At 52.1% G+C, this 25,340-nt stretch overlaps 1 protein-coding gene across 5 annotated transcripts in view; it reads left to right on the forward strand.

Annotated features, from left to right (window-relative positions):
- Positions 1-4,910: 4,910 nt before the first annotated feature.
- The window catches only part of SPEN (spen family transcriptional repressor), a 76,541-nt gene continuing 56,111 nt past the window's right edge, over positions 4,911-25,340 (forward strand). For 2 of the 5 annotated variants that reach the window (XM_069742667.1, XM_069742666.1), the window contains exons 1-3: positions 4,929-5,178; positions 16,469-16,789; positions 19,300-19,773. In XM_069742667.1, the coding sequence (XP_069598768.1) occupies positions 5,096-5,178; positions 16,469-16,789; positions 19,300-19,773 (878 nt within the window). In that variant the 5' untranslated portion in view covers positions 4,929-5,095. Of the gene's footprint in view, positions 5,179-16,468; positions 17,867-19,299; positions 19,774-25,340 lie in introns of those variants that run through there. The other 3 variants (XM_069742665.1, XM_069742670.1, XM_069742668.1) reach the window with 3 other exon arrangements.

The raw sequence follows: 25,340 nt of genomic DNA on the forward strand, positions 1-25,340 counted from the left end.
CCTGTATATAGTGCAGCTCCACCCTGTGCTCTGTGCCTGTGCAATGTGTTAGCTCAGTTAGTGTTTAGCTGCTGAGTTTGCCTGGCCTTGCTCTGAGTTTCTCCCTCTCTGGAGGCTTTTCTCTGTGCTATTGCCTTGATCTTGTTGTCCGCCCTCCAGGAGGCAGAATATCCTGGTCCCTGTGTCTTTGTCCCTGTGTCTTGTTCCATTGCCTTGTCTGTACTTTGTCTTTTCTCGGTCTCTTTGTCTGTGGCTTCCTTCCCTGCTTTGTCTTTCCTTGTGTTCTCAGTCTGCTTACACTCCGCACTCTTGCGGCTCTGCACTCAGTCCTTGCTTCGCACTCTCTGGCTTTGCTCTGAGGCTCCGCTCTTTGCGGTTCTATCTGGCTCCGCCTCCTGTGTTTCTGCACTTGGCTCCGTCTCAGCACTTGGCTCCGCCTCCAGCGTCTCCGCTCTTGGCGTTACCTCCAGCGTCTCCGCTTTTGGTTCCGCCTCCAGCGTCTCCGCTCTTGGCTCCGCCTCCAGCGTCTCCGCTCTTGGCTCCGCCTCCAGCATCTCCGCTCTTGGCTCCGCCTCCAGCGTCTCCGCTCTTGGCTCCGCCTCCAGTGTCCGCTCTTGGCTCCGCCTCCAGCATCTCCGCCCTTGGCTCCGCCTCTTGCGGCTCCGCCCTTGGCTCTGCCTTCTCCTTCTCTTTGCTCCACCTTCTACTCGTACTCCGCCTCCTGCGTTTCTGTTCTTGGTTCTAGCTCTTGTGCTTTCGCTCTGCATCCGCTCTTGCGGTCTTTCTCTACTTGTTACTTAGTCTTCCTGTCTGAACAGGTTCCAACCTGTTTCACATACCTGCCTGCAGACTGGTCCCTACCGGTTCTTCCTATGTTCCAGCCGTACCCGCCTGCCTACCAGAGAGCCAGCCGTGTCCGTCTGCCCGCCAGTGTCTCTGCTGTACCCGTCTGCCTGCCTGTGTCCCAGCCGTGCCCGCCTGTCAGCCAGAGTGCCAGCCGTGCCCGCCTGTCAGCCAGAGTGCCAGTCGTGCCCGCTCCGTTCCTTAGTGGGATCAGCAGCCACAGCCAGACATTACCCTGGAGTGGCACCTGGTAGCTTCCTATTGCACAAGTCTGAACTCACCATCAGAGGCTCCAGCGAACACCTAGGAAGCTACTTAGTTACGACCCTTCCAGGGAAGTTTGGTCTGTGGTCCAGTGGGGCCACACCCCCGTATGCCCGCGCCAACCAGTCTGGGCGCGAGCGCGACAATCTACAATGCCCTTGCTGATAGAAGGTTTGCACTCAAAATCTTACTATACATGGCCCTATTCATTCTTTCATGTACACGGATCAGTCGTCCTGCAGAGAAATAGCCCCAGAGCATGATGTTGCCACCCCCATGCTTCACAGTAGGTATGGTGTTCTTTGGATGCAACTCAGCATTCTGTCTCCTCCAAACATGACAGGTTTTGTTTCAGTCCTCTGTTCTCCCCCCTCCCTCTCTCTCTCAGGGTCCGTCCTCTGTTCTCCCCCCTCTCTCTCTCTCAGGGTCCGTCCTCTGTTCTCCCCCCTTTCTCTCAGGGTCTGTCCTCTGTTCTCCCCCCCTCTCTCTCAGGGTCCGTCCTCTGTTCTCCCCCCTCTCTCTCAGGGTCCGTCCTCTGTTCTCCCCCCTCCCTCTCTCTCAGGGTCCGTCCTCTGTTCTCCCCCCTCCCTCTCTCTCAGGGTCCGTCCTCTGTTCTCCCCCCTCCCTCTCTCTCAGGGTTCGTCCTCTGTTCTCCCCCCTCCCTCTCTCTCAGGGTCCGTCCTCTGTTTTCTCCCCCCTCTCGGGGTCCGTCCTCTGTTCCCCCCCGCTCAGGGTCTGTCCTCTGTTCTCTCCCCCCTCTCTCTCAGGGTCCGTCCTCTGTTCTCTCCCCCCTCTCTCTCAGGGTCCGTCCTCTGTTCTCTCCCCCTTCTTTCTCAGGGTCCGTCCTCTGTTCTCCCCCCTCCCTCTCTCTCAGGGTCAGTCCTCTGTTCTCTCCCCCTTCTCTCTCAGGGTCCGTCCTCTGTTCTCTCCCCCCTCTCTCTCAGGGTCCGTCCTCTGTTGTCCCCCCTCCCTCTCTCTCAGGGTCCGTCCTCTGCTCTCCCCCCTCTCTCAGGGTCCCCCCTCTCTCTCAGGGTCCGTCCACTGTTGTCCCCCCTCCCTCAGGGTCCGTCCTCTGTTCTCCCTCCCTCCCTCTCAGGGTCCGTCCTCTGTTCTCCCCCCTCCCTCTCTCTCAGGGTCCGTCCTCTGTTCTCCCCCCTCCCTCTCTCTCTCAGGGTCCGTCCTCTGTTCTCCCCCCTCCCTCTCTCTCAGGGTCCGTCCTCTCCTCTGTTCTCCCCCCTCCCTCTCTCTCTCAGGGTCCGTCCTCTGTTCTCCCCCCTCCCTCTCTCTCAGGGTCCGTCCTCTCCTCTGTTCTCCCCCCTCCCTCTCTCTCTCAGGGTCCGTCCTCTGTTCTCCCCCCTCCCTCTCTCTCAGGGTCCGTCCTCTGTTCGCCCCCCTTCCTCTCTCTCAGGGTCCGTCCTCTGTTCTCCCCCCTCCCTCTCTCTCAGGGTCCGTCCTCTCCTCTGTTCTCCCCCCTCCCTCTCTCTCTCAGGGTCCGTCCTCTGTTCTCCCCCCTCCCTCTCTCTCAGGGTCCGTTCTCTGTTCTCCCCCCTCCCTCTCTCAGGGTCCGTCCTCTGTTCTCCCCCCTCCCTCTCTCTCAGGGTCCGTTCTCTGTTCTCCCCCCTCCCTCTCTCTCAGGGTCCGTCCTCTGTTCTCCCCCCTCCCTCTCTCTCAGGGTCCGTCCTCTGTTCTCCCCTCTCTCTCAGGGTCCGTCCTCTGTTCTCCCCCCTCCCTCTCTCTCAGGGTCCGTCCTCTGTTCTCCCCCCTCTCTCTCAGGGTCCGTCCTCTGTTCTCCCCCCTCCCTCTCAGGGTCCGTCCTCTGTTCTCCCCCCTCCCTCTCCCTCTCAGGGTCCGTCCTCTGTTCTCCCCCCTCTCTCTCTCTCAGGGTCCGTCCTCTGTTCTCCCTCTCAGGGTCCGTCCTCTGTTCTCCCCCCTCTCTCTCTCAGGGTCCGTCCTCTGTTCGCCCCCCTCTCTCTCTCTCAGGGTCCGTCCTCTGTTCGCCCCCCTCTCTCTCTCTCAGGGTCCGTCCTCTGTTCTCCCCCCTCCCTCTCTCTCAGGGTCCGTCCTCTGTTCGCCCCACTCTCTCTCTCAGGGTCCGTTCTCTGTTCTCTCCCCCCCCCTCTCTCTCAGGGTCCGTTCTCTGTTCTCCCCCCCCCTCTCTCTCAGGGTCCGTCCTCTGTTCTCCCCCCCTCCCTCTCTCTCTCAGGGTCCGTCCTCTGTTCTCCCCCCTCTCTCTCAGGGTCCGTCCTCTGTTCTCCCCCCTCTCTCTCAGGGTCCGTCCTCTGTTCTCCCCCTCCCTCTCTCTCAGGGTCCGTCCTCTGTTCTCCCCCCTTCCTCTCAGGGTCCGTCCTCTGTTCTCCCCTCTCCCTCTCTCTCAGGGTCAGTCCTCTGTTCTCCCCCCTCCCTCTCTCTCAGGGTCTGTCCTCTGTTCTCCCCCCTCCCTCTCTCTCAGGGTCCGTCCTCTGTTCTCCCCCCTCTCTCTCAGGGTCCGTCCTCTGTTCTCCCCCCTCTCTCTCAGGGTCCGTCCTCTGTTCTCCCCCTCCCTCTCTCTCAGGGTCCGTCCTCTGTTCTCCCCCCTCTCTCTCAGGGTCCGTCCTCTGTTCTCCTCCCTCTCTCTCAGGGTCCGTCCTCTGTTCTCCCCCCTCTCTCAGGGTCCGTCCTCTGTTCTCCCCCCTCTCTCTCAGGGTCCGTCCTCTGTTCTCCCCCCTCCCTCTCTCTCAGGGTCCGTCCTCTGTTCTCCCCCCTCTCTCTCAGGGTCCGTCCTCTGTTCTCCCCCCCCCCTCTCTCTCAGGGTTCGTCCTCTGTTCTCCCCCTCCCTCTCTCTCAGGGTCCGTCCTCTGTTCTCCCCCTCCCTCTCTCTCAGGGTCCGTCCTCTGTTCTCCCCCCTCTCTCTCAGGGTCCGTCCTCTGTTCTCCCCCCTTCCTCTCTCTCAGGGTCCGTCCTCTGTTCTCCCCCCTCTCTCTCAGGGTCCGTCCTCTGTTCTCCCCCCTCCCTCTCAGGGTCCGTCCTCTGTTCTCCCCCCTCTCTCTCAGGGTCCGTCCTCTGTTCTCCCCCCTCCCTCTCTCTCAGGGTCCGTCCTCTGTTCTCCCCCCTCCCTCTCTCTCAGGGTCCGTCCTCTGTTCTCCCCCCTCTCTCTCAGGGTCCGTCCTCTGTTCTCCCCCCTCCCTCTCTCTCAGGGTCCGTCCTCTGTTCTCCCCCCCCCTCTCTCTCAGGGTCCGTCCTCTGTTCTCCCCCCTCTCTCTCAGGGTCCGTCCTCTGTTCTCCCCCCCCCCCCCTCTCTCTCAGGGTCCGTCCTCTGTTCTCCCCCCTCCCTCTCTCTCAGGGTCCGTCCTCTGTTCTCCTCCCTCTCTCTCAGGGTCCGTCCTCTGTTCTCCTCCTCCCTCTCTCTCAGGGTCCGTCCTCTGTTCTCCCCCCTTCCTCTCTCTCAGGGTCCGTCCTCTGTTCTCCCCCCTCTCTCTCAGGGTTCGTCCTCTGTTCTCCCCCCCCCCCCTCTCTCTCTCAGGGTCCGTCCTCTGTTCTCCCCCCTCCCTCTCTCTCAGGGTCCGTCCTCTGTTCTCCCCCCTCCCTCTCTCTCAGGGTCCGTCCTCTGTTCGCCCCGCCCCCCTCTCGCCCCGCCCCATTTTCTGGCTTGTGCCTTATCTCCTCCCCTCGTCTGTAATTTCCCAGCGCTCCCTTTTCAGGATTTCACTGCGCACGCGCTTTGATGAGACCAGCCACTGGCATATACGCAGACTGGGAACTGAAATGTTAGCGCATGCGCAGAACGCCTCCGTCCTCCACCGCCCCCTCAGCTACCCATTCACCTCAGTGGCCGCCGCGCATGCGCAGAAGCAGTGTCGGCGCCGAAGGGCTGGTTGTGCGTGTGTGACCGGGACACGGCGGAGAGAACCGAGGAAATACGAAGAGATCCCAGCACCCTGCCCGCCAATGTTGGGCTCCACGGCCCACCTCCCCCCACCTCCGTCTGCATGAGCCGGGACACCGAGCCAGCATGGTCCGGGAAACCAGGCACCTGTGGGTGGGGAACTTACCCGAGAACGTGCGGGATGACAAGATTATCGAGCATTTCAAACGGTGAGTGGCCGCGACGTGGCGGAAGATCCTCCGAGAGCACAATCGGGGCTGGAGACGGACTCCGCCGGCTGTAACCGACTACCGAGACCTCCTGACGGGATTTATCCGGCTGCACCCCGAGTATACCGGGCGTACCGGACAGGATTTACCTCAGATACCGGCTGTGCCCCAATATTCCTGACAGGATTTACCTCAGATACCGGCTGTACCCCAATATTCCTGACAGGATTTACCTCAGATACCGGCTGTGCCCCAATATTCCTGACAGGATTTACCTCAGATACCGGCTGTGCCCCAATATCAGCGTGTACCCCAATATTCCTGACAGGATTTACCTCAGATACCGGCTGTGCCCCAATATTCCTGACAGGATTTACCTCAGATACCGGCTGTGCCCCAATATTCCTGACAGGATTTACCTCAGATACCGGCTGTACCCCAATATCAGCATGTACCCCAATAATCCTGACAGGATTTACCTCAGATACCGGCTGTGCCCCAATATTCCTGACAGGATTTACCTCAGATACCGGCTGTACCCCAATATCAGCATGTACCCCAATAATCCTGACAGGATTTACCTCAGATACCGGCTGTGCCCCAATATTCCTGACAGGATTTACCTCAGATACCGGCTGTGCCCCAATATTCCTGACAGGATTTACCTCAGATACCGGCTGTGCCCCAATATCAGCGTGTACCCCAATATTCCTGACAGGATTTACCTCAGATACCGGCTGTGCCCCAATATTCCTGACAGGATTTACCTCAATATGGCTGTACCCCAATATCAGCATTTACCCCAATATACCTGACAGGATTTACCTCAGATATGGCTGTACCCCAATATTAGCATGTACCCCAATAATCCTGACAGGATTTACCTCAGATACCGGCTGTGCCCCAATATCAGCGTGTACCCCAATAATCCTGACAGGATTTACCTCAGATACCGGCTGTGCCCCAATATCAGCGTGTACCCCAATATTCCTGGCAGGATTTACCTCAGATACCGGCTGTACCCCAATATTCCTGACAGGATTTACCTCAGATACCGGCTGTACCCCAATATCCGCGTGTACCCCAATATTCCTGACAGGATTTACCTCAGATACCGGCTGTACCCCAATATTCCTGACAGGATTTACCTCAGATACCGGCTGTACCCCAATATCAGCGTGTACCACAATATTCCTGACAGGATTTACCTCAGATATGGCTGTACCCCAATATCAGCGTGTACCTCAATATTCCTGACAGGATTTACCTCAGATACCGGCTGTACCCCAATATTCCTGACAGGATTTACCTCAGATACCGGCTGTACCCCAATATCAGCGTGTACCCCAATATTCCTGAAAGGATTTACCTCAGATACCGGCTGTGCCCCAATATTCCTGACAGGATTTACCTCAGATACCGGCTGTACCCCAATATCAGCGTGTACCTCAATATTCCTGACAGGATTTACCTCAGATACCGGCTGTACCCCAATATTCCTGACAGGATTTACCTCAGATACCGGCTGTACCCCAATATCAGCGTGTACCACAATATTCCTGACAGGATTTACCTCAGATATGGCTGTACCCCAATATCAGCGTGTACCTCAATATTCCTGACAGGATTTACCTCAGATACCGGCTGTACCCCAATATTCCTGACAGGATTTACCTCAGATACCGGCTGTACCCCAATATCAGCGTGTACCTCAATATTCCTGACAGGATTTACCTCAGATACCGGCTGTACCCCAATATTCCTGACAGGATTTACCTCAGATACCGGCTGTACCCCAATATCAGCGTGTACCACAATATTCCTGACAGGATTTACCTCAGATACCGGCTGTACCCCAATATTCCTGACAGGATTTACCTCAGATACCGGCTGTACCCCAATATTCCTGACAGGATTTACCTCAGATACCGGCTGTACCCCAATATCAGCGTGTACCACAATATTCCTGACAGGATTTACCTCAGATATGGCTGTACCCCAATATCAGCGTGTACCTCAATATTCCTGACAGGATTTACCTCAGACACCGGCTGTACCCCAATATCCGCATGTACCCCAATATTCCTGACAGGATTTACCTCAGATACCGGCTGTACCCCAATATCAGCGTGCACCCCAATATTCCTGACAGGATTTACCTCAGATACTTGCTGTACCCCAATATTCCTGACAGGATTTACCTCAGATACCGGCTGTACCCCAATATCAGCGTGTACCCCAATATTCCTGACAGGATTTACCTCAGATACTGGCTGTACCCCAATATCAGCGTGTACCCCAATATTCCTGACAGGATTTACCTCAGATACCGGCTGTACCCCAATATTCCTGACAGGATTTACCTCAGATACCGGCTGTACCCCAATATCAGCGTGTACCCCAATATTCCTGACAGGATTTACCTCAGATACCGGCTGTACCCCAATATTCCTGACAGGATTTACCTCAGATACCGGCTGTACCCCAATATCAGCGTGCACCCCAATATTCCTGACAGGATTTACCTCAGCTACTTGCTGTACCCCAATATTCCTGACAGGATTTACCTCAGATACCGGCTGTACCCCAATATCAGCGTGTACCCCAATATTCCTGACAGGATTTACCTCAGCTACTTGCTGTACCCCAATATTCCTGACAGGATTTACCTCAGATACCGGCTGTACCCCAATATCAGCGTGTACCCCAATATTCCTGACAGGATTTACCTCAGCTACTTGCTGTACCCCAATATTCCTGACAGGATTTACCTCAGATACTGGCTGTACCCCAATATTCCTGACAGGATTTACCTCCGATGTCTGGTGCACACCAGTATTCTCTCTGTTCCCTTTTATAATGGTTGTTGAAGATCTCTGGTATCTCTGCGGTTGGATTTGAAGTCCCCTCCCCCTTTGGTGGCTCAGTGGTTAATCCTCAAGCCCCCCTCTGGCAGTCCTGTGGTTGGACATGACACCCCGGCCCCTCTTCTCCTTTTTGGTGGCTCTGTGGTTAATCCTCAAGCCCCCCTCTGGCAGTCCTGTGGTTGGACATGACACCCCGGCCCCTCTTCTCCTTTTTGGTGGCTCTGTGGTTAATCCTCATGCCCCCCTCTAGTACCTCTGCGGTTGAACATGACGCCCTATCCCTTTCCCCGCTCTTGGTGGGTCTGTGGTTAAATTTCATGCTCTTTCCCGCCCCCCCTTTTAGTGGCTCAGTGGTTACTCCCTCACCCTCCTGGTATCTCTGTGGTTGGACATGACGCCCTGTCCCCTCCTTCCTTTTGGTGGCTCAGTGGTTAATCCTCATGACCCCCCTCTGGCAGCTCTGTGGTTGGACATGACACCCCGACCCCTTCTTACCCTCTTGGTGGCTGAGTGGTTAGTCCTCACACTCCTGGTATCTCTGTGGTTGGACATGACGCCCTGTCCTCTCCCCCCTTTTTGGTGGCTTAGTGGTTAATCCTCATGCCCACCTCTGGCAGCTCTGTGGTTGGACATGACGCCCTTTTCGTGGCTCAGTGGTTAGTACCCCCCCCCCCCCTCCTGGTATCTCTGTGGTTGGACATGAAGCCCTGTCCTCTCCCCCTTCTGGTGGCTCAGTGGTTAGTCCTCCCCCCACCCTCCTGGTATCTCTGTGGTTGGACATGAAGCCCTGTCCTCTCCCCCTTCTGGTGGCTCAGTGGTTAGTCCTCCCCCCACCCTCCTGGTATCTCTGTGGTTGGACATGAAGCCCTGTCCTCTCCCCCTTCTGGTGGCTCAGTGGTTAGTCCTCCCCCCACCCTCCTGGTATCTCTGTGGTTGGACATGAAGCCCTGTCCTCTCCCCCTTCTGGTGGCTCAGTGGTTAGTCCTCCCCCCACCCTCCTGGTATCTCTGTGGTTGGACATGAAGCCCTGTCCTCTCCCCCTTCTGGTGGCTCAGTGGTTAGTCCTCCCCCCACCCTCCTGGTATCTCTGTGGTTGGACATGACGCCCTTTCCCCTCGTCCCCCTTTTGGTGGCTCAGTGGCTAATCCTCATGCCCCCCCTCTGGCAGCTCCGTGGTTGAACATGACGCTCCTTCCCCTTGTCCCTCTTTTGGTGGCTCAGTGGTTAGTCCTCCCCCCACCCTCCTGGTATCTCTGTGGTTGGACATGAAGCCCTGTCCTCTCTCCCCCGTCTTATGGCTCAGTGGCTAGTCCCCCCCCCCTCCTCGGCAGCTCTGTGGTTGGACCCCGTCCCCTCACCCCTTTTTGGTGGCTCTGTGGCTGGTCCCGTCATTCACCTTCCCCCACAACCCATTCTTGTGGTTCTGTGATTGGACTCAATGGCCCCGATTCATCATTTCCTTGGTTTAAGTATTTTGTTTTGCTTGGTGGTGACTTTTTTAGTGCCAAATGTGTCAAAATGTCGCATGTGGTTTATTAATTTTGTGCAAAACTAAAAATTCTTTTCATCTTTTACTGATATGTGACTTTTAGTTTTTCTGGAAAAAGTCACATAATCCTTAAAATGTCGCACATTAGTCTTCAGCTGCGCCATAGTAAAAATCTGTCACAAACTTTAGTGCAGAACCAGGGCCAGAGACGCCAGAAAAGGGTGGCATTATATAGTCCTGTTTAATGAATCTGTGGAGGGAAAAATAAGACGTAAAGGAGAGAGAATGGCAGAAAGCGGCACTACTAATGCCACCAATAAAGAGCAAGTGAGGGGCTGACTCAGGGCCATTTGGGGGGGGATCGGCTGTGACTCAGGGCCAGTGTTGGGGGGCCCTTCTGCTGTGACTCGGGGGGCCAGTATTCCACGTCTCCACCTTCCTGATGGCTGCATGGGTTGCAGACACTGTTTGCTGCCCCTTGCAGTCTCTAGGTCTCTGTGTATGTGAATGTAGGCTGTGGGGTGCACACACTGAGGGTACACGCAGGACGCTGGTTTCCTGGGTCTGAGCCTGTGGGGTGCACACATTGTGGGCACATGCAGGACACTGGTGTCCTGGATCTGAGCCTGTGGGGTGCACAGATTGAGGGCACACGCAGGACGCTGGTTTCCTGGGTCTGAGCCCATGGGGTGCACACATTGTGGGCACATGTAGGACGCTGGTTTCCTGGATCTGAGCCCGTGGGGTACACACATTGTGGGCACACGCAGGACGCTGGTTTCCTGGGTCTGAGCCCGTGGGGTGCACATATTGTGGGCACACGCAGGACGCTGGTTTCCTGGGTCTGAGCGCACACATTGTGGGCACACGTAGGACGCTGGTTTCCTGGGTCTGAGCCCGTGGGGTGCACACATTGTGGGCACATGCAGGACGCTGGTTTCCTGGGTCTGAGCCCGTGGGGTGCACATATTGTGGGCACATGCAGGACGCTGGTTTCCTGGGTCTGAGCCCGTGGGGTGCACACATTGTGGGCACACGCAGGACACTGGTTTCCTGGGTCTGGGCCCGTGGGGTGCACACATTGTGGGCACACGCAGGACACTGGTTTCCTGGGTCTGGGCCCGTGGGGTGCACATATTGTGGGCACATGCAGGACGCTGGTTTCCTGGGTCTGAGCCCGTGGGGTGCACACACTGAGGGCACACGCAGGACGCTGGTTTCCTGGGTCTGAGCCCGTGGGGTGCACACATTGAGGGCACACGCAGGACGCTGGTTTCCTGGGTCTGAGCCCGTGGGGTGCACATATTGTGGGAACACGTAGGACACTGGTTTCCTGGGTCTGAGCCCGTGGGGTGCACATATTGTGGGCACACGCAGGACACTGGTTTCCTGGGTCTGGGCCCGTGGGGTGCACATATTGAGGGCACACGCAGGACGCTGGTTTCCTGGGTCTGGGCCCGTGGGGTGCACATATTGTGGGAACACGTAGGACACTGGTTTCCTGGGTCTGAGCCCGTGGGGTGCACACATTGTGGGCACACGCAGGACGCTGGTTTCCTGGGTCTGAGCCCGTGGGGTGCACACATTGTGGGCACACGCAGGACGCTGGTTTCCTGGGTCTGAGCCCATTCTATCCTGTGACTCCTGAGCTCTGCAGACCCCACAGTTTTGTTTTTTCGGGGTGTATACTGTAGCAGTGGATACCTGTTGTGTGGCCATTATGGTGCATGTGTAGGGACGTCTGCGCTGTGCTGGCCCGGAGGTGCAGGCGCTGGTATTGTTTGTGATTTTGCTCTTGGGCTGGTGAATTATTAAACGTTTTACCCTTCCTCCCCTCTGCTTTCTGTGTGTGGGGGAGGGGAGCTGCGGGATGTCATTGCTCTCCATTCATAATGGCGAATAGTCCTGGATTTCGTGGGAATCTGAGGCTGGAGCCGGTTCTGTCCATGGCTGCTGGGCTGGGAACAGACCCAGAGGATCCCACACGCGCTCCCTTTGATGGGGGTCATGTACGTTTAGAGGGGCAATGTTCTGCTTGTTCCTGTGGACAAACACAATGTCTTGAGCCCATTGTACGGTGGGGGAGGGAGGCTGTGATGGCTCACTCTTCATCCTTGTATGGATAATTCCCACCCATATCACCCAGAGCCACGGAGCCGACCATCTCCGTAAAATGGCGGCCTGGCTGACAGAAAGCAGCAAAGCCCCCAGCGCCTGCGATCCGGGCACCAGTTGTGTACACAGCCTTCCCTCCTCTCCCTCCGCAGTGACGTGTAACATGCAGCCACCTTTATATGCCAGGACGGCTCCTCTCGCCTTCAGCGCAGGTTATTTTTGGACCCCAGATAAATCTGACATTTTGTGCTCTGTAGGATTGAACAAATAAAGCCTCTTGTGTTGCTCGGATTTCCACAGCAACTGAATAGGGCTTTAAATATTGTGCCCAAAGTTACCATGGAGACGTTGCTAAGAGATGCAGCGAGGGAGGGATTTAGGTGGCGTATTCACAATAAGCGTCTCTTACTGAAAGCAGGGGCAGCTGCCAGTGTTCGCCGTTGAGCGATGAGATTTTTTGTAATTATTGTGCTTGGTAATATCGTTGAGCTGCGAATCCGAATGGAGAATCGTGCCCTGCATCCTAAAATAAAAATCGGAGCGAGCGATAGAAGTGGCGCAGACGTGCCTCCCAGACAGGCACTCCTAGCTCCATACCCTTCTGCATTTTGTTTTTGTTCCATGCTCTCCTTGTTCCCACCCTTCCCCCAGCCCCTGAAGACAGAGCTGGAGCTCCACAGAACATGTGCTCTGTTGTGCTGAGAGGTGCAGCCATTTTTCCTATGTAGAAATTGTGCTATATTTTTCTGTTACAGCCGCATTGTCCTTGTGGATGTGTAAACAGCACTTTGCCATTGTAGGGGGTGGGGATGGCTCTTATTGTTCAATATCTGCAGTTACTCAGCCTTTTGTTGCATAAATGCTTTTGTCTCGTATATTTAACATCTGAATTGCTGGCTAATTGCTTCAGCATCATGTTTACTGTCATTTCCCCCCATACTAAGTACTGTTTGGGAGGAGAACCGCCAAAACATTGGATCGGTTGGCTCCTAGTGAACTTTTTCAATCTGTTTGTTATATATTAAAGTTCTCTGCTGAAAATCGTTGTCCGAGCGCCCTTCCTGCCTATTGATGGATCTTCTCTGCTGGCTTGGTCTGTCCTCACGCTGCAGCTTGGTGGAAGCTCCTTGTCGCCATCTTTTTCACTGAGAATTGTTGGTTGTTGCTGGACTTACACCGGCGCCCTGGAAGGGTTGTCAGGCTGCAGGGGTTCCCTCGTCTTTTCAGTCCTCGGATGCTTGCTTGTTTCTGCTGTTCTTGGGTCAGTTTTATCTCCTGTATCACGGGTAATGGTTATACAAGTGTGTGTGTTTTCAGTGCACATACCTGCGTAGTGACTCACTGCTTTGATTGTCACTCAAGGACACATTCTGGAGCATGTTGGGATTATTTTAGATTCGGCAGCCTCGGTCATTATGTCACAACACTTGGTGATAGAAGCTGAATGTGAAAAGTGGAATTGTCTTTAGCTAATTTGTACCCAGAGAATTAGAGCATCTTATAACTGGCATCTGTGTTACAATTGTCACCGCCTATGTATATTTCTTCTTTACATTGTATTTGCAATTTTGTTTAGGCTACTTTTACACTTGCCGTGTCTTTTGCTGGCCGTATCGCTGCAAAAAAGGCGGTCTGTCGCAATAACGCACCGCAAAAACTTGCGGATTGCCGTTTATCAGTTTTCCGCAAAACCGGAAGTGACGGTGCACTCCCAAAACAACTTCTGTTGTGTGTGCGGCAGCCATTGATTTTCAATGTGGGCCGTGTCCGTACGCCGTAAAAAAGATCGAGCAGGCGCTATCTTTTTTTTTTTCACAGCCGCAAATACGGCCCTCACGGCACATGGCGCACCATGGAATTTTTTCTGGCTGATTTTGCGGCCCCATAGAAATTTTTTGGGGCTGCAAAAACGGCCAGGAAATATACGGTATGTGTAAAAGAAGCCTTAATCAACGGATTCAGTTCTCGTTGCTTTTCTTCATGTGGATGTTCGGTGTATGGATGTATGGCGATGCCCGGGTGTTTTTATGTTGTACAACGAGCACGACTTATTGCTGTATTTCTTCTTTTTTGATTAAGAGAAGACCAAGAAAAACATATGGACGAGTGTGTAACTTGTTCCAAAGGTTTATCTGTAGTGCCATAGATGGGTTCTCTATGACCACCGACAGAGTACGTTCACACGGGGCAGATGCGCCATCAATTCTCCATCGAGTATTTTGTCCAGAAAATCTTTAGCATATTATAGTGCCAAAAGTGGATAAAGAAATTGGGGGAAAAATCCAACATGGAAATTGACATGTGGTGTGGATGTTAGATTCGCATGGTGCCATTTTTTGTTAATTTTCATCACCAATTTCTTGCTTTACAGTGCATGGAGCGAATCAACACCAAAATCTGCGTGTGAAACTGTTTGACGCCCTTGAACACACGTGAACTATTACAAAGCTGTTATATTTAGTGTATAGACGGGTCGATTCGTCCGTCTGCTGCAGATCTGTACCTATGAACGCGCTCCAGGGCTCATTCAGACGTTGGGCGTTTTTGTTTTATCGGTTCTGATTACAGTCATCAGTTGTTACCATCAGTCTGCTCAGACTTCCATACATTTTTATTGCATAGAAAAACTTGATTGGAAAAGCACATTTTGTTTTTTTTTATCCAATAAAAATGTATGGAAGTCTGAGCAGACTGATGGTAACAACTGACAACCCTGAAAAACAGACATTACTAAAAACAGACAGTAAACGGAGGGCACCTGAGCACGTTGTTTTTTGTTTTTATTAGTGGTGCGTATGACCCCATAGTCTGATAAATATTGGACAAGTTGCCTTACTTCGGGGTGGACTGCTTGTATTGTGGAAAAAAAATTGGCCATGTGAACTGCCCCATAGAGTATCATGGGTACCAGTGTGGTCTGCCTAAAACACTGGAAGCTCTCGAGGAGAAAAGCTGACATCTGAACGAGCCCTTAGCCCTGTTGATGGACATATGCGTTGATTTTCATTGTTAGAAGAACATGTTTGGGAAGTTGGATCCCTTGTGATTGTCGGCATCTGACGCATCAATGGCCTGTAATGCGAACATAGCTACACGGCCTGCGGGAACATATGAGGCGGCAGCCATGGTAGTGTCTCCCTGATCTCTGGGTGCGTTGATCCCTTCTCACATCGGCTGTATGTTCGCATTTAAATCTTGCTTACTGATCTCCGATTTTGAGCACATGGTTCACAACAATCATGACCCTTAGTCGCAATTGCTAAGATTCAGCTTTCTCGATGGTTTTCTTATGAAAAGACCTGTGAGTGATGGCAAATTTAGCTTGTGTTGAGTCATGATCCTGCTAGAGATACATTTTATCCTGTTGCGTAATGCAGCAAACTTCTGCTCGTGACGGTTTTAGTTACGGTTTTAGTTAGGACCGTGTCCTCAGTCTCGTGGTTTTGTTCTCCTGTGATTTCCTGAATCAGCAAATCTTAACCTTCTCCCAAACATGAACCTGAAGAGAATCTACAAAGGTCTAACAGTGGCCGTATACAGTCAGTTCCTGGCCGGCCGGGATATATAAATGAGCTGTCGTCTAGTGAACGATCGTTTAGCTATGCAGCCATACACGTTCTAGTCCATATAGAGCCAGGAATCCAACTGACCCCCCAACGACATGCAGAGCGGACGATACAAGTGTTCTGGGAATGATCTTTGTCAGAAGGATCTTTCATGGACCAGAAGTGGCCACAGCGTGGGCGCTTGACATGGCCAGCACATGTTACATTGTGATATTACAGAAAAGCACTATATAGGCAGCATAAACCTGGAGACAGAATCCATTGTATGCGCAGACTCTCTGCTCTGGAAATCTTCTGTTACATGATGATACCAGGGTGGTCGTTCTGTTATCTCATTGATAAGTGACTGTCATGTGAGATTGTCGTCCTGATTATTCTGGTCACACGTTTTTTGTCCTAGTTTCTATTACCCATACAAACAGGTTGGGTTTTGTACTTCAATAAATTACATAACCACCACCAAAATTACCAGTGATAAATTTATACCCAGGTTAAAAAAAAAAAGTACATTAAGATTCAAATTCATTTTTTTATGCCAGTATTAAAAAAAAATATATATATTAAATATAAATAGTAAAGAAAGGTGAAATTTTATGTTTATATCCTGTGGTACATTATGAAATAAGCCTTTTACATCTAGCTCATTTCTTTGCTATTTGTATTTTTGTTATATTTTTTTTAAAGGCTTTAATAAAACATTTTTTTATTTGAATCTTAATGTATTTATTTATCATTGGTAATTTTGGTGGTGATCCTGATTATCCTGTAGATGCCAGCTCGGTTGCTCACGACGTATGACATCGGTTAGTTGAGACTTCTACTTTCTCAATAGTTAATGCAAGTTTGGGCATGAAGCGCCCGGGTGCGGTTATTGCTTTCTACCCGGCTTACACAAGGTGTTTAACTTGCCAGGTCTGACGACCGAATGCGAAAAGTTTTCAGCCAAGTTTTTAGTCAACCTTCAGGCTGAAATGTTCACATTTTTAGAGAGGTTATTGTCTTAGCAGGTGAGGACTTGTCTTATGAAAACCGCTTCTAATTGCAAAGCTAAATGTCGTAGTTTGGGTTAATCTTGGAAAACTGACATTGATCCTACGAACCCCAGGATCAGCCCAGACCTTTGCTTCTGATGCAGTGCTGTAATAAAATGTGCGCCCAATAGTTAACATGGATATGATAAAAATATAAGTGACTTCTACTAATGGTTTCTTACATTTCTCCTTTTTTTTCCCCCCCCCCCTTTTTTTTTCCAGATATGGACGCGTCGAAAGTGTCAAAATTTTACCTAAGCGTGGATCTGATGGTGGAGTGGCAGCGTTTGTGGATTTTGTGGATATTAAAAGTGCACAGAAAGCGCACAATGCTGTCAACAAAATGGGGGACCGAGACCTACGGACGGATTACAACGAGCCGGGCACCATTCCGGGAGCTGCCCGTGTTTTGGATGAGACAGTTTCCATAACATCTCGTAGTAGAGAGGTTTCTGGTTTCAGAGGAGGTGGTGGTGGGCCCGCTTATGGCGCCCCACAATCACTTCATGCACGGGAAGGACGTTATGAACGGAGACTTGATGGGTAAGTTGTAAGGTTTCGCTAGGCAGGTATTTTGTATTTATTATGGTGAGAAAAAAAACACAACTCTTAGGTTCCCCCTGACGGATTTAAAATTTTGGGAAATCTATATGCTACCTCTGGGTTTGGAAATATCTAATTCTTCTCGTAATGGCTGGGACCTTGTGGATTTGTAAGGGAGTCTTCCTGCAGCTGGCTGGATGTATGTCCTGACGTAGTGTGAAGCATGGTGTTATTCCCGTGGATTACCCTCCCTGCGGGAACCTGCTGCTGTCCGTGTGGATGTATCGCTGGGGCCTGGTGGAAGGTGCAGTCGTTCAGCTGGTGGAGTTGGCCACGGATTGTTAATCGCTGGGACTTATCTTCTGACCCCTCTGGATTGTACTCATTTGAATGGGAATCGTTTAAGAAGAGTGAAGACTATACACCTGGGATTTACAGCAAAGCTGGGAATTATTCCATGACATGGCAATATAAATCTATATTACGTGGAGTGTGATAAGGGATATTAAATTCTTCCTGAACGTTGGACTTGAAAGGGATGGTCGGAGTGAGGATGGTGTTACTATAATGTATGAAAAGAAGAAGAAAATTCAAGTAGTAGAATAATTTTGTCGCACAAATTGGTGGCCTGAGGATGTAACAAGTATGGATGTCTACGCCGTAACCCTGCGACTTACAGGATATCGGACGCTAACGGATATGGTTTCCCTGAAAACAGCAGCTGCAATGGGACATCCTGATATGTTTGTATAGATATATTTTTTTTTCAAAGCCCACAGCGGATAACTTTGATCCAAGTCAGGGGTTGGAGAAAGGTAAATCCTCCCCTCCCTATTGGACACCGTTCCTCTGCGGATTGCTCCCATTTTTATTTTTATTTTTTGGTATGGTTACCGTTTTTTTTGTATTTTTTTTTTTTTCTTGGTTGAACCAAAGTATCATTTGAAATCATTTCCCTTTTGCCTCATTAAGAAGGTGGATGTACCCTAAAAAGGGAGCAAATTGGGGAAGTTATGTTCTCAAATCACTCCCTAGATTTAATTGGGATTGTAGGTCGTGTTTCCTCACTCAGAAAAGGTTGGTATGTGCTGCCCTGTATATATTCCGACCCTTTCCTAACCCAAAGTCCTCCTTTATTTCCACTAACCCCTATAGACCTTAGCACTAATAGATTCGTCTCCAGCTTGTTAGTCATTAGTTTTCTTACAACTTTGCTTCCTCTTCTTCCTCCTTTCTCTGTTACTTCTTAGTAATTGTGTTGATGTTTCCTCCGTCATATATAACACTACGCATTGGCTCTTTTATCTGTAGTTCTGCTTTCCTAATATTGGACAATGCAGCCTATTGTCCTGCTCAATGTGTTGCAGCCTCTCGCCTTTGCAGTGTTGCTGAAGACTGTCTTAATATACAGATTATTTCTGATTTGGTATGATTGGATGTGCTAGACCTTTAATATTACCTAGAGTCAAGATTGCAAACATGATCTTAACCTTCCGGGCCGGGAGAGTAAGATAGGCTGCTCATGCCAGGATAATTACTGAAGAGCCGTCCATCTTTCTGCCTTTTTTTCTGACTGATTTTCTCTACCAGCAAGTAGAAGAACGGCCATCTGTATGAACAGGAGCGACTAAAGTGGGATCTAGGAGCTCCGGGATAGGAAGCCATGTTATAGGCAGCTTAGTCAGCACAAGTAACATGGCAGGAAGAAACGTCTCCTAGTAGAGATGTGCTCTATTGAACTGCCTGTCTAGGTGGCATATACTTTATTTCATCCTGTTGAAACACTGAACAACTCTTAGAAGTGCAGAGCGTTTTTGTGGATGTCTGGACATTCCTTCCTACAATGTCATCCAACCCCTTAGATACATTGACTAAGGTACATACTCTTACAGCTGGCGTGCTTTAATCTAACAATCCCTTTCTAATTGTAAGGCTAGGGTCACATTGCGTTATGTGACCCCGTTTAACGGACTACGTTACACCGCGGCATAACGCGGTGTAACGTAGTCCGTTAACGCCGCCATTGATTGTAATGGCGAACGCATCGCTAGCGCACGCCCAATGTCGTCATTTGAGTGACGGACCGCGAACGCTGCTTGCATCGGTGAATCTGCGCTAGCGGGATCGGCTAACGCGATCCCTTTCGGGACATTGCGTTAGCGCAGTCCGTAGCGCTATGCGCTAAACGGACTGCCCTAACGCAATGTGACCCTAGCCTAAAAGACAAGCCTATATGCCCCTAGTCCAATTCTTAGGCCTTTTGTTGCTGCTGAGTGTGAGCAGCCGGCCGACATGATGCTCTGACTAGTACTGTAAATGCTGTATCCCTCCCATATGTTGGTAGATGGTCATATTCATATATGGACCTATGGATGAACTAGTGTGTATTCGTTTAGTAGTAGTAGATGGCATATTTGAATGCATGAAATGCAGAATTGTATTCCTACTTTGTGATGGGAGACTGATCGTTCCTCCCTCTTTTTTTTATTCTTTTTTTTCTTTAATCACAGGGCTTCTGAAACACGGGAGCGTTCTTATGAGCATAGTGCCTATGGACACCATGAACGTGGAACTGGAGGGTTTGAAAGGACACGACACTATGATCAGGATTACTATCGAGACCAACGTGACCGGACCTTACAACATGGAATATACTATAATTCTCGGCGGAGTCCAAGCCGTTTTGATGCTCATGATCCACGTTATGAATCTAGGACCCGAGAGCAGTTTACATTGCCCAGTGTAGTACACCGGGATATTTACCGGACCGACGCTTCACGGGAGGCACGAGGCAGGCGGACTGAACGGAACTACCAGCACAGCCGGAGCCGCTCGCCTCATTCATCCCAGTCCAGGACCCAGTCCCCCCAGCGGCTGGCCAGCCAAGCAACCAGGCCTGCAAGATCCCCCAGCGGCAGCGGCTCTCGGAGTAGATCATCCAGTAGTGATTCTCTCAGCAGCAGCAGTAGTACCAGTAGTGACAGGTAGGTTTCGCCACAGCCGTGCTTAGGTTATCTTATGGGGATTCATCTTGTCACTTTATTTGCATTGGTGAAGCTTTGAAGACAACTTCCACACAAAGTTAGTAAATGTCCATATATTATTACTAAATCTAACGTTTAATTGTTGTTCCTTACAGTGATTAACGTTTGTATTGCTCTGCAGGCGCTGTTTATTTAATGCAAAAGCACACAAAAGGTGACGACCGGATCGTCCACCGTCTCTGTAAGGCTATGTTCACACTTTGCATTTTTTTTGTTTGCTGGATTTTTTTAATGCAAATTTTAAGCTGCATCTTAAAGTCGCAGGAAAGGGTTTGAGATTTCAGAAATATCATGCACACACATTGTTTTTTTCCTGATTTGGATAACCGCTGTGTTTTTGTAAACTGCAGCATGTGACTTCTTTCAGTGTTTTTTCACTCGTAGAAAGCAAATGGCTAAGTGCAAAAATGCAGCAAGTACTGCTGCGATTTTGGTGCGAAAACCTAAGGAGGTTGCATCATGTTTTTTTTTGGGGGGGCCATAAAACTTTATCAACATGCATAAAAGGCAAAAAAAACGCAGCAAAATCAGCTTTTTGTAAGCAGCAGCTTTACTGCCAAGAGAGCAGGTTTTGCCTGCAGAAAAGAACACAGCAAAAACGCGAAGTGTGAACATAGCCGTAGAATTGTATTTTTTTTCCCGTGTGCTGCTGAGGATGATGATCTGTGCTATTTCACGATCGTTCTGTGGAAGTGGTGCTCATCGGTCTAAACTGCCTCTTGAATGACTGCTGATCATCTTCTAGAACTTGATGTTTGCGGTCGTGTGCAGGGCGTCTGTCGGCACAGGATGACTGTTCAGGCCAAGTCCGAGCGCTTGGGGCATTTATTAGCTGCGCCTTCCCACCTCCTTGTCCTCTGCTCTGTGGAACCAGAGCTGTCGATCAGAGGAGAGAAGGGAACTTGGAGATGGATGGAAAACCAGCCTGCGGGGAGGTGCACCTAAATCTCCGGGAACGCCATGACGCCACGAGCGACTGTGCTTGGTTTGGACAGTCGTTCCGTGCTAATGTCCACTGTTGGATGCCGTTGGTCACTTTGCACCATTCATGGCTTTTGCTGTACGTTTATCTTGTAGACGCCGAGATTGTGAGCAGCAATGTTTTCTATTTTTCATATCTTGCGTTACATTTGTTTCCTTTGCAGCCTATTAATGGGTTTTCCCAGGAAATAGTTGGATTTTCTTTTTTCTTGCTGTCTGTTTTTCATTTTGTGAACTCTTGCTATGAAGTGATTTAGCGGTTTATGATTCACCTCCATTGATAGTAATAAGACCCCTCCCGTAGTGATCTATATATTGTAGGAAGAAAGGATTTCTGGTGTTAGCTGCCATGTTTGATCCTTCTGCCCATCTGTCATCAGGAAACGCTGATGGACTTTGGCTCAGCTGTTATTAGTTAGGTGGATTATTAGCTTTCGCTTATGTGTTCAGCTTCTACGAGGGGGTTTGAGCTTTGCTGTATCTAAAAGACCTTTTTATTTCAGCCCACCATGCTTTTTTGACTGTAAATTAAGGGCAGATGCAGATGTCTGTATATCATGGACCTAGTCCCGACTGTGACTTGAGGACTGCAAGTCTCCTGACCCGAGCTATACAGCCTAATGTCTCCACAGCCCCACAGCCCGTCCTCAGACTGATCTACCGGCCCTGAGCTCGGCCTCCTCCTGGTCCTGAGCTCGGCCTCCTCCTGGTCCTGAGCTCGGCCTCCTCGTGAACCTGAGCTCGGCCTCCTCCTGGTCCTGAGCTCGGCCTCCTCCTGGTCCTGAGCTCGGCCTCCTCCTGGTCCTGAGCTCGGCCTCCTCCTGGTCCTGAGCTCGGCCTCCTCCTGGTCCTGAGCTCGGCCTCCTCCTGGTCCTGAGCTCGGCCTCCTCCTGGTCCTGAGCTCGGCCTCCTCGTGAACCTGAGCTCGGCCTCCTCCTGGTCCTGAGCTCGGCCTCCTCCTGGTCCTGAGCTCGGCCTCCTCCTGGTCCTGAGCTCGGCCTCCTCCTGGTCCTGAGCTCGGCCTCCTCCTGGTCCTGAGCTCGGCCTCCTCCTGGTCCTGAGCTCGGCCTCCTCCTGGTCCTGAGCTCGGCCGCCTCCTGGTCCTGAGCTCGGCCTCCTCCTGGTCCTGAGCTCGGCCTCCTCCTGGCCCTGAGCTCGGCCTCCTCCTGGCCCTGAGATCGGCCTCCTCCTGGCCCTGAGCTCGGCCTCCTCCTGGCCCTGAGCTCGGCCTCCTCCTGGTCCTGAGCTCGGCCTCCTCCTGGTCCTGAGCTCGGCCTCCTCCTGGTCCTGAGCTCGGCCTCCTCCTGGTCCTGAGCTCGGCCTCCTCCTGGTCCTGAGCTCGGCCTCCTCCTGGTCCTGCTGCCAGTACTAGGCTGCACAGATGATGTGACGTCTGTCTATGGCTACTTGATGAGATCCAGCCGTATAAAACGTAGAAATGTGTCCAGAGTGTAATCCTGCCAGGTACAATGTGACGCCGAGTCCTGGCCACCAGATATACCCCGGCTGCACCTGCTTCCACGTGTTTTCTGAGGCTGTGGAAAGCACAATTGTGTTCCCTGCGCATTGGAGGATCCCTAGGAATAGATCAGCCAAGGTGGATGCAGAATCTGACGTTTCTGGGCTTCACACGACCATATAGCAGACATGTTACTGATTCCTGTAGCGTCCGCAGTTCCCTGCCAGCCTGCGAGTCTCCCCACCTCATCGAACAGCCTCCTAGGCAAATACGAGACTGTTATATCTGGTCAGGAATGGTGTCCATCGCTCGGAGTGGAAGATGCAGCCATGATATGGTCGTGTGACTGAGCCCTCAGGTCTTGTGTACTCGGCAGTCAGGGCTTCACTCTGTATAGATGCATGGTAATGGCACATCCTCTTACAAGGCTCCTGTATCGGCTTTACAGCTGCAGAGGTCGCCCATAGGGTCCTACTGTAAACTTATCCTGCTTTGTATATTTTTTTCCTGTGGCTTTCCTGCACCTCGTCTCATTAAAAAAAAAAAAAAGTATGTCATCTTCAGAGAATAAAGGACAATCGCGTGTCCATCGGGTTAATGGTGGACAATGTGTGTGCGTGGTAACTTATTCCAACACTTTAGTTAGCGTGTGGCACAGTCGCAGGGTGCCCTAGCCTGACATCAGCCACTGTCCACACCCCGAACCTGACATCAGCCACTGTCCACACCCCGAACCTGACATCAGCCACTGTCCACGCCCCGAGCCTCACATCAGCCACTGTCCACGCCCCGAGCCTCACATCAGCCACTGTCCACACCCCGAACCTGACATCAGCCACTGTCCACACCCTGAGCCTCACATCAGCCACTGTCCACGCCCCGAGCCTCACATCAGCCACTGTCCACACCCTGAGCCTCACATCAGCCACTGTCCACACCCTGAGCCTCACATCAGCCACTGTCCACACCCTGAGCCTCACATCAGCCACTGTCCACACCCCGAACCTGACATCAGCCACTGTCCACACCCCGAACCTGACATCAGCCACTGTCCACGCCCCGAGCCTCACATCAGCCACTGTCCACGCCCCGAGCCTCACATCAGCCACTGTCCACACCCTGAGCCTCACATCAGCCACTGTCCACACCCTGAGCATCACATCAGCCACTGTCTATGCCCCGAGCCTCACATCAGCCACTGTCCACACCCCGAACCTGACATTAGCCACTGTCCACACCCCGAACCTGACATCAGCCACTGTCCACACCCTGAGCCTCACATCAGCCACTGTCCACACCCTGAGCCTCACATCAGCCACTGTCTATGCCCCGAGCCTCACATCAGCCACTGTCCACACCCTGAGCCTCACATCAGCCACTGTCTACACCCTGAGCCTCACATCAGCCACTGTCTACACCCCGAGCCTCACATCAGTCACTGTCCACGCCTCGAACCTCACATCAGCCACTGTCCACACCCTGAGCCTCACATCAGCCACTGTCTACACCCTGAGCCTCACATCAGCCACTGTCCACGCCCCGAGCCTCACATCAGCCACTGTCCACACCCTGAGCCTCACATCAGCCACTGTCTACACCCCGAGCCTCACATCAGCCACTGTCCACACCCTGAGCCTCACATCAGCCACTGTCCACACCCTGAGCCTCACATCAGCCACTGTCCACACCCTGAGCCTCACATCAGCCACTGTCTACACCCTGAGCCTCACATCAGCCACTGTCCACACCCTGAGCCTCACATCAGCCACTGTCTACACCCCGAGCCTCACATCAGTCACTGTCCACGCCTCGAACCTCACATCAGCCACTGTCCACACCCTGAGCCTCACATTATTATTATTATTATTATAGCGCCATTTATTCCATGGCGCTTTACATGTGAATACGAGGCAAATATAGACAAATACATTAAACATGAGCAGATAACAGGCACACGGGTACATAAGGAGGGAGGACCCTGCCCGCGAGGGCTCACAGTCTACAGGGGATGGGTGATGAAACACTAGGAGAGGGTAGGGCAGGTTGCGCGGCGGTTCAGTAACTTCAGGATCACATCACATCAGCCACTGTCCACACCCTGAGCCTCACATCAGCCACTGTCCACACCCTGAGCCTCACATCAGTCACTGTCCACGCCCCGAGCCTCACATCAGTCACTGTCCACACCCCGAGCCTCACATCAGCCACTGTCCACACCCCGAGCCTCACATCAGCCACTGTCCACACCCTGAGCCTCACATCAGTCACTGTCCACACCCCGAGCCTCACATCAGCCACTGTCCACACCCTGAGCCTCACATCAGCCACTGTCTACACCCTGAGCCTCACATCAGCCACTGTCCACGCCCCGAGCCTCACATCAGCCACTGTCCACACCCTGAGCCTCACATCAGCCACTGTCTACACCCCGAGCCTCACATCAGCCACTGTCCACACCCTGAGCCTCACATCAGCCACTGTCCACACCCTGAGCCTCACATCAGCCACTGTCCACACCCTGAGCCTCACATCAGCCACTGTCCACACCCTGAGCCTCACATCAGCCACTGTCTACACCCCGAGCCTCACATCAGTCACTGTCCACGCCTCGAACCTCACATCAGCCACTGTCCACACCCTGAGCCTCACATTATTATTATTATTATAGCGCCATTTATTCCATGGCGCTTTACATGTGAATACGAGGCAAATATAGACAAATACATTAAACATGAGCAGATAACAGGCACACGGGTACATAAGGAGGGAGGACCCTGCCCGCGAGGGCTCACAGTCTACAGGGGATGGGTGATGAAACACTAGGAGAGGGTAGGGCAGGTTGCGCGGCGGTTCAGTAACTTCAGGATCACATCACATCAGCCACTGTCCACACCCCGAGCCTCACATCAGCCACTGTCCACGCCCCGAGCCTCACATCAGCCACTGTCCACACCCCGAGCCTCACATCAGCCACTGTCCACGCCCCGAGCCTCACATCAGCCACTGTCCACACCCCGAGCCTCACATCAGCCACTGTCCACGCCCCGAGCCTCACATCAGCCACTGT

This window comes from Ranitomeya imitator, chromosome 10, assembly GCF_032444005.1.
Source record: "Ranitomeya imitator isolate aRanImi1 chromosome 10, aRanImi1.pri, whole genome shotgun sequence".
Lineage (NCBI taxonomy): Eukaryota > Metazoa > Chordata > Amphibia > Anura > Dendrobatidae > Ranitomeya > Ranitomeya imitator.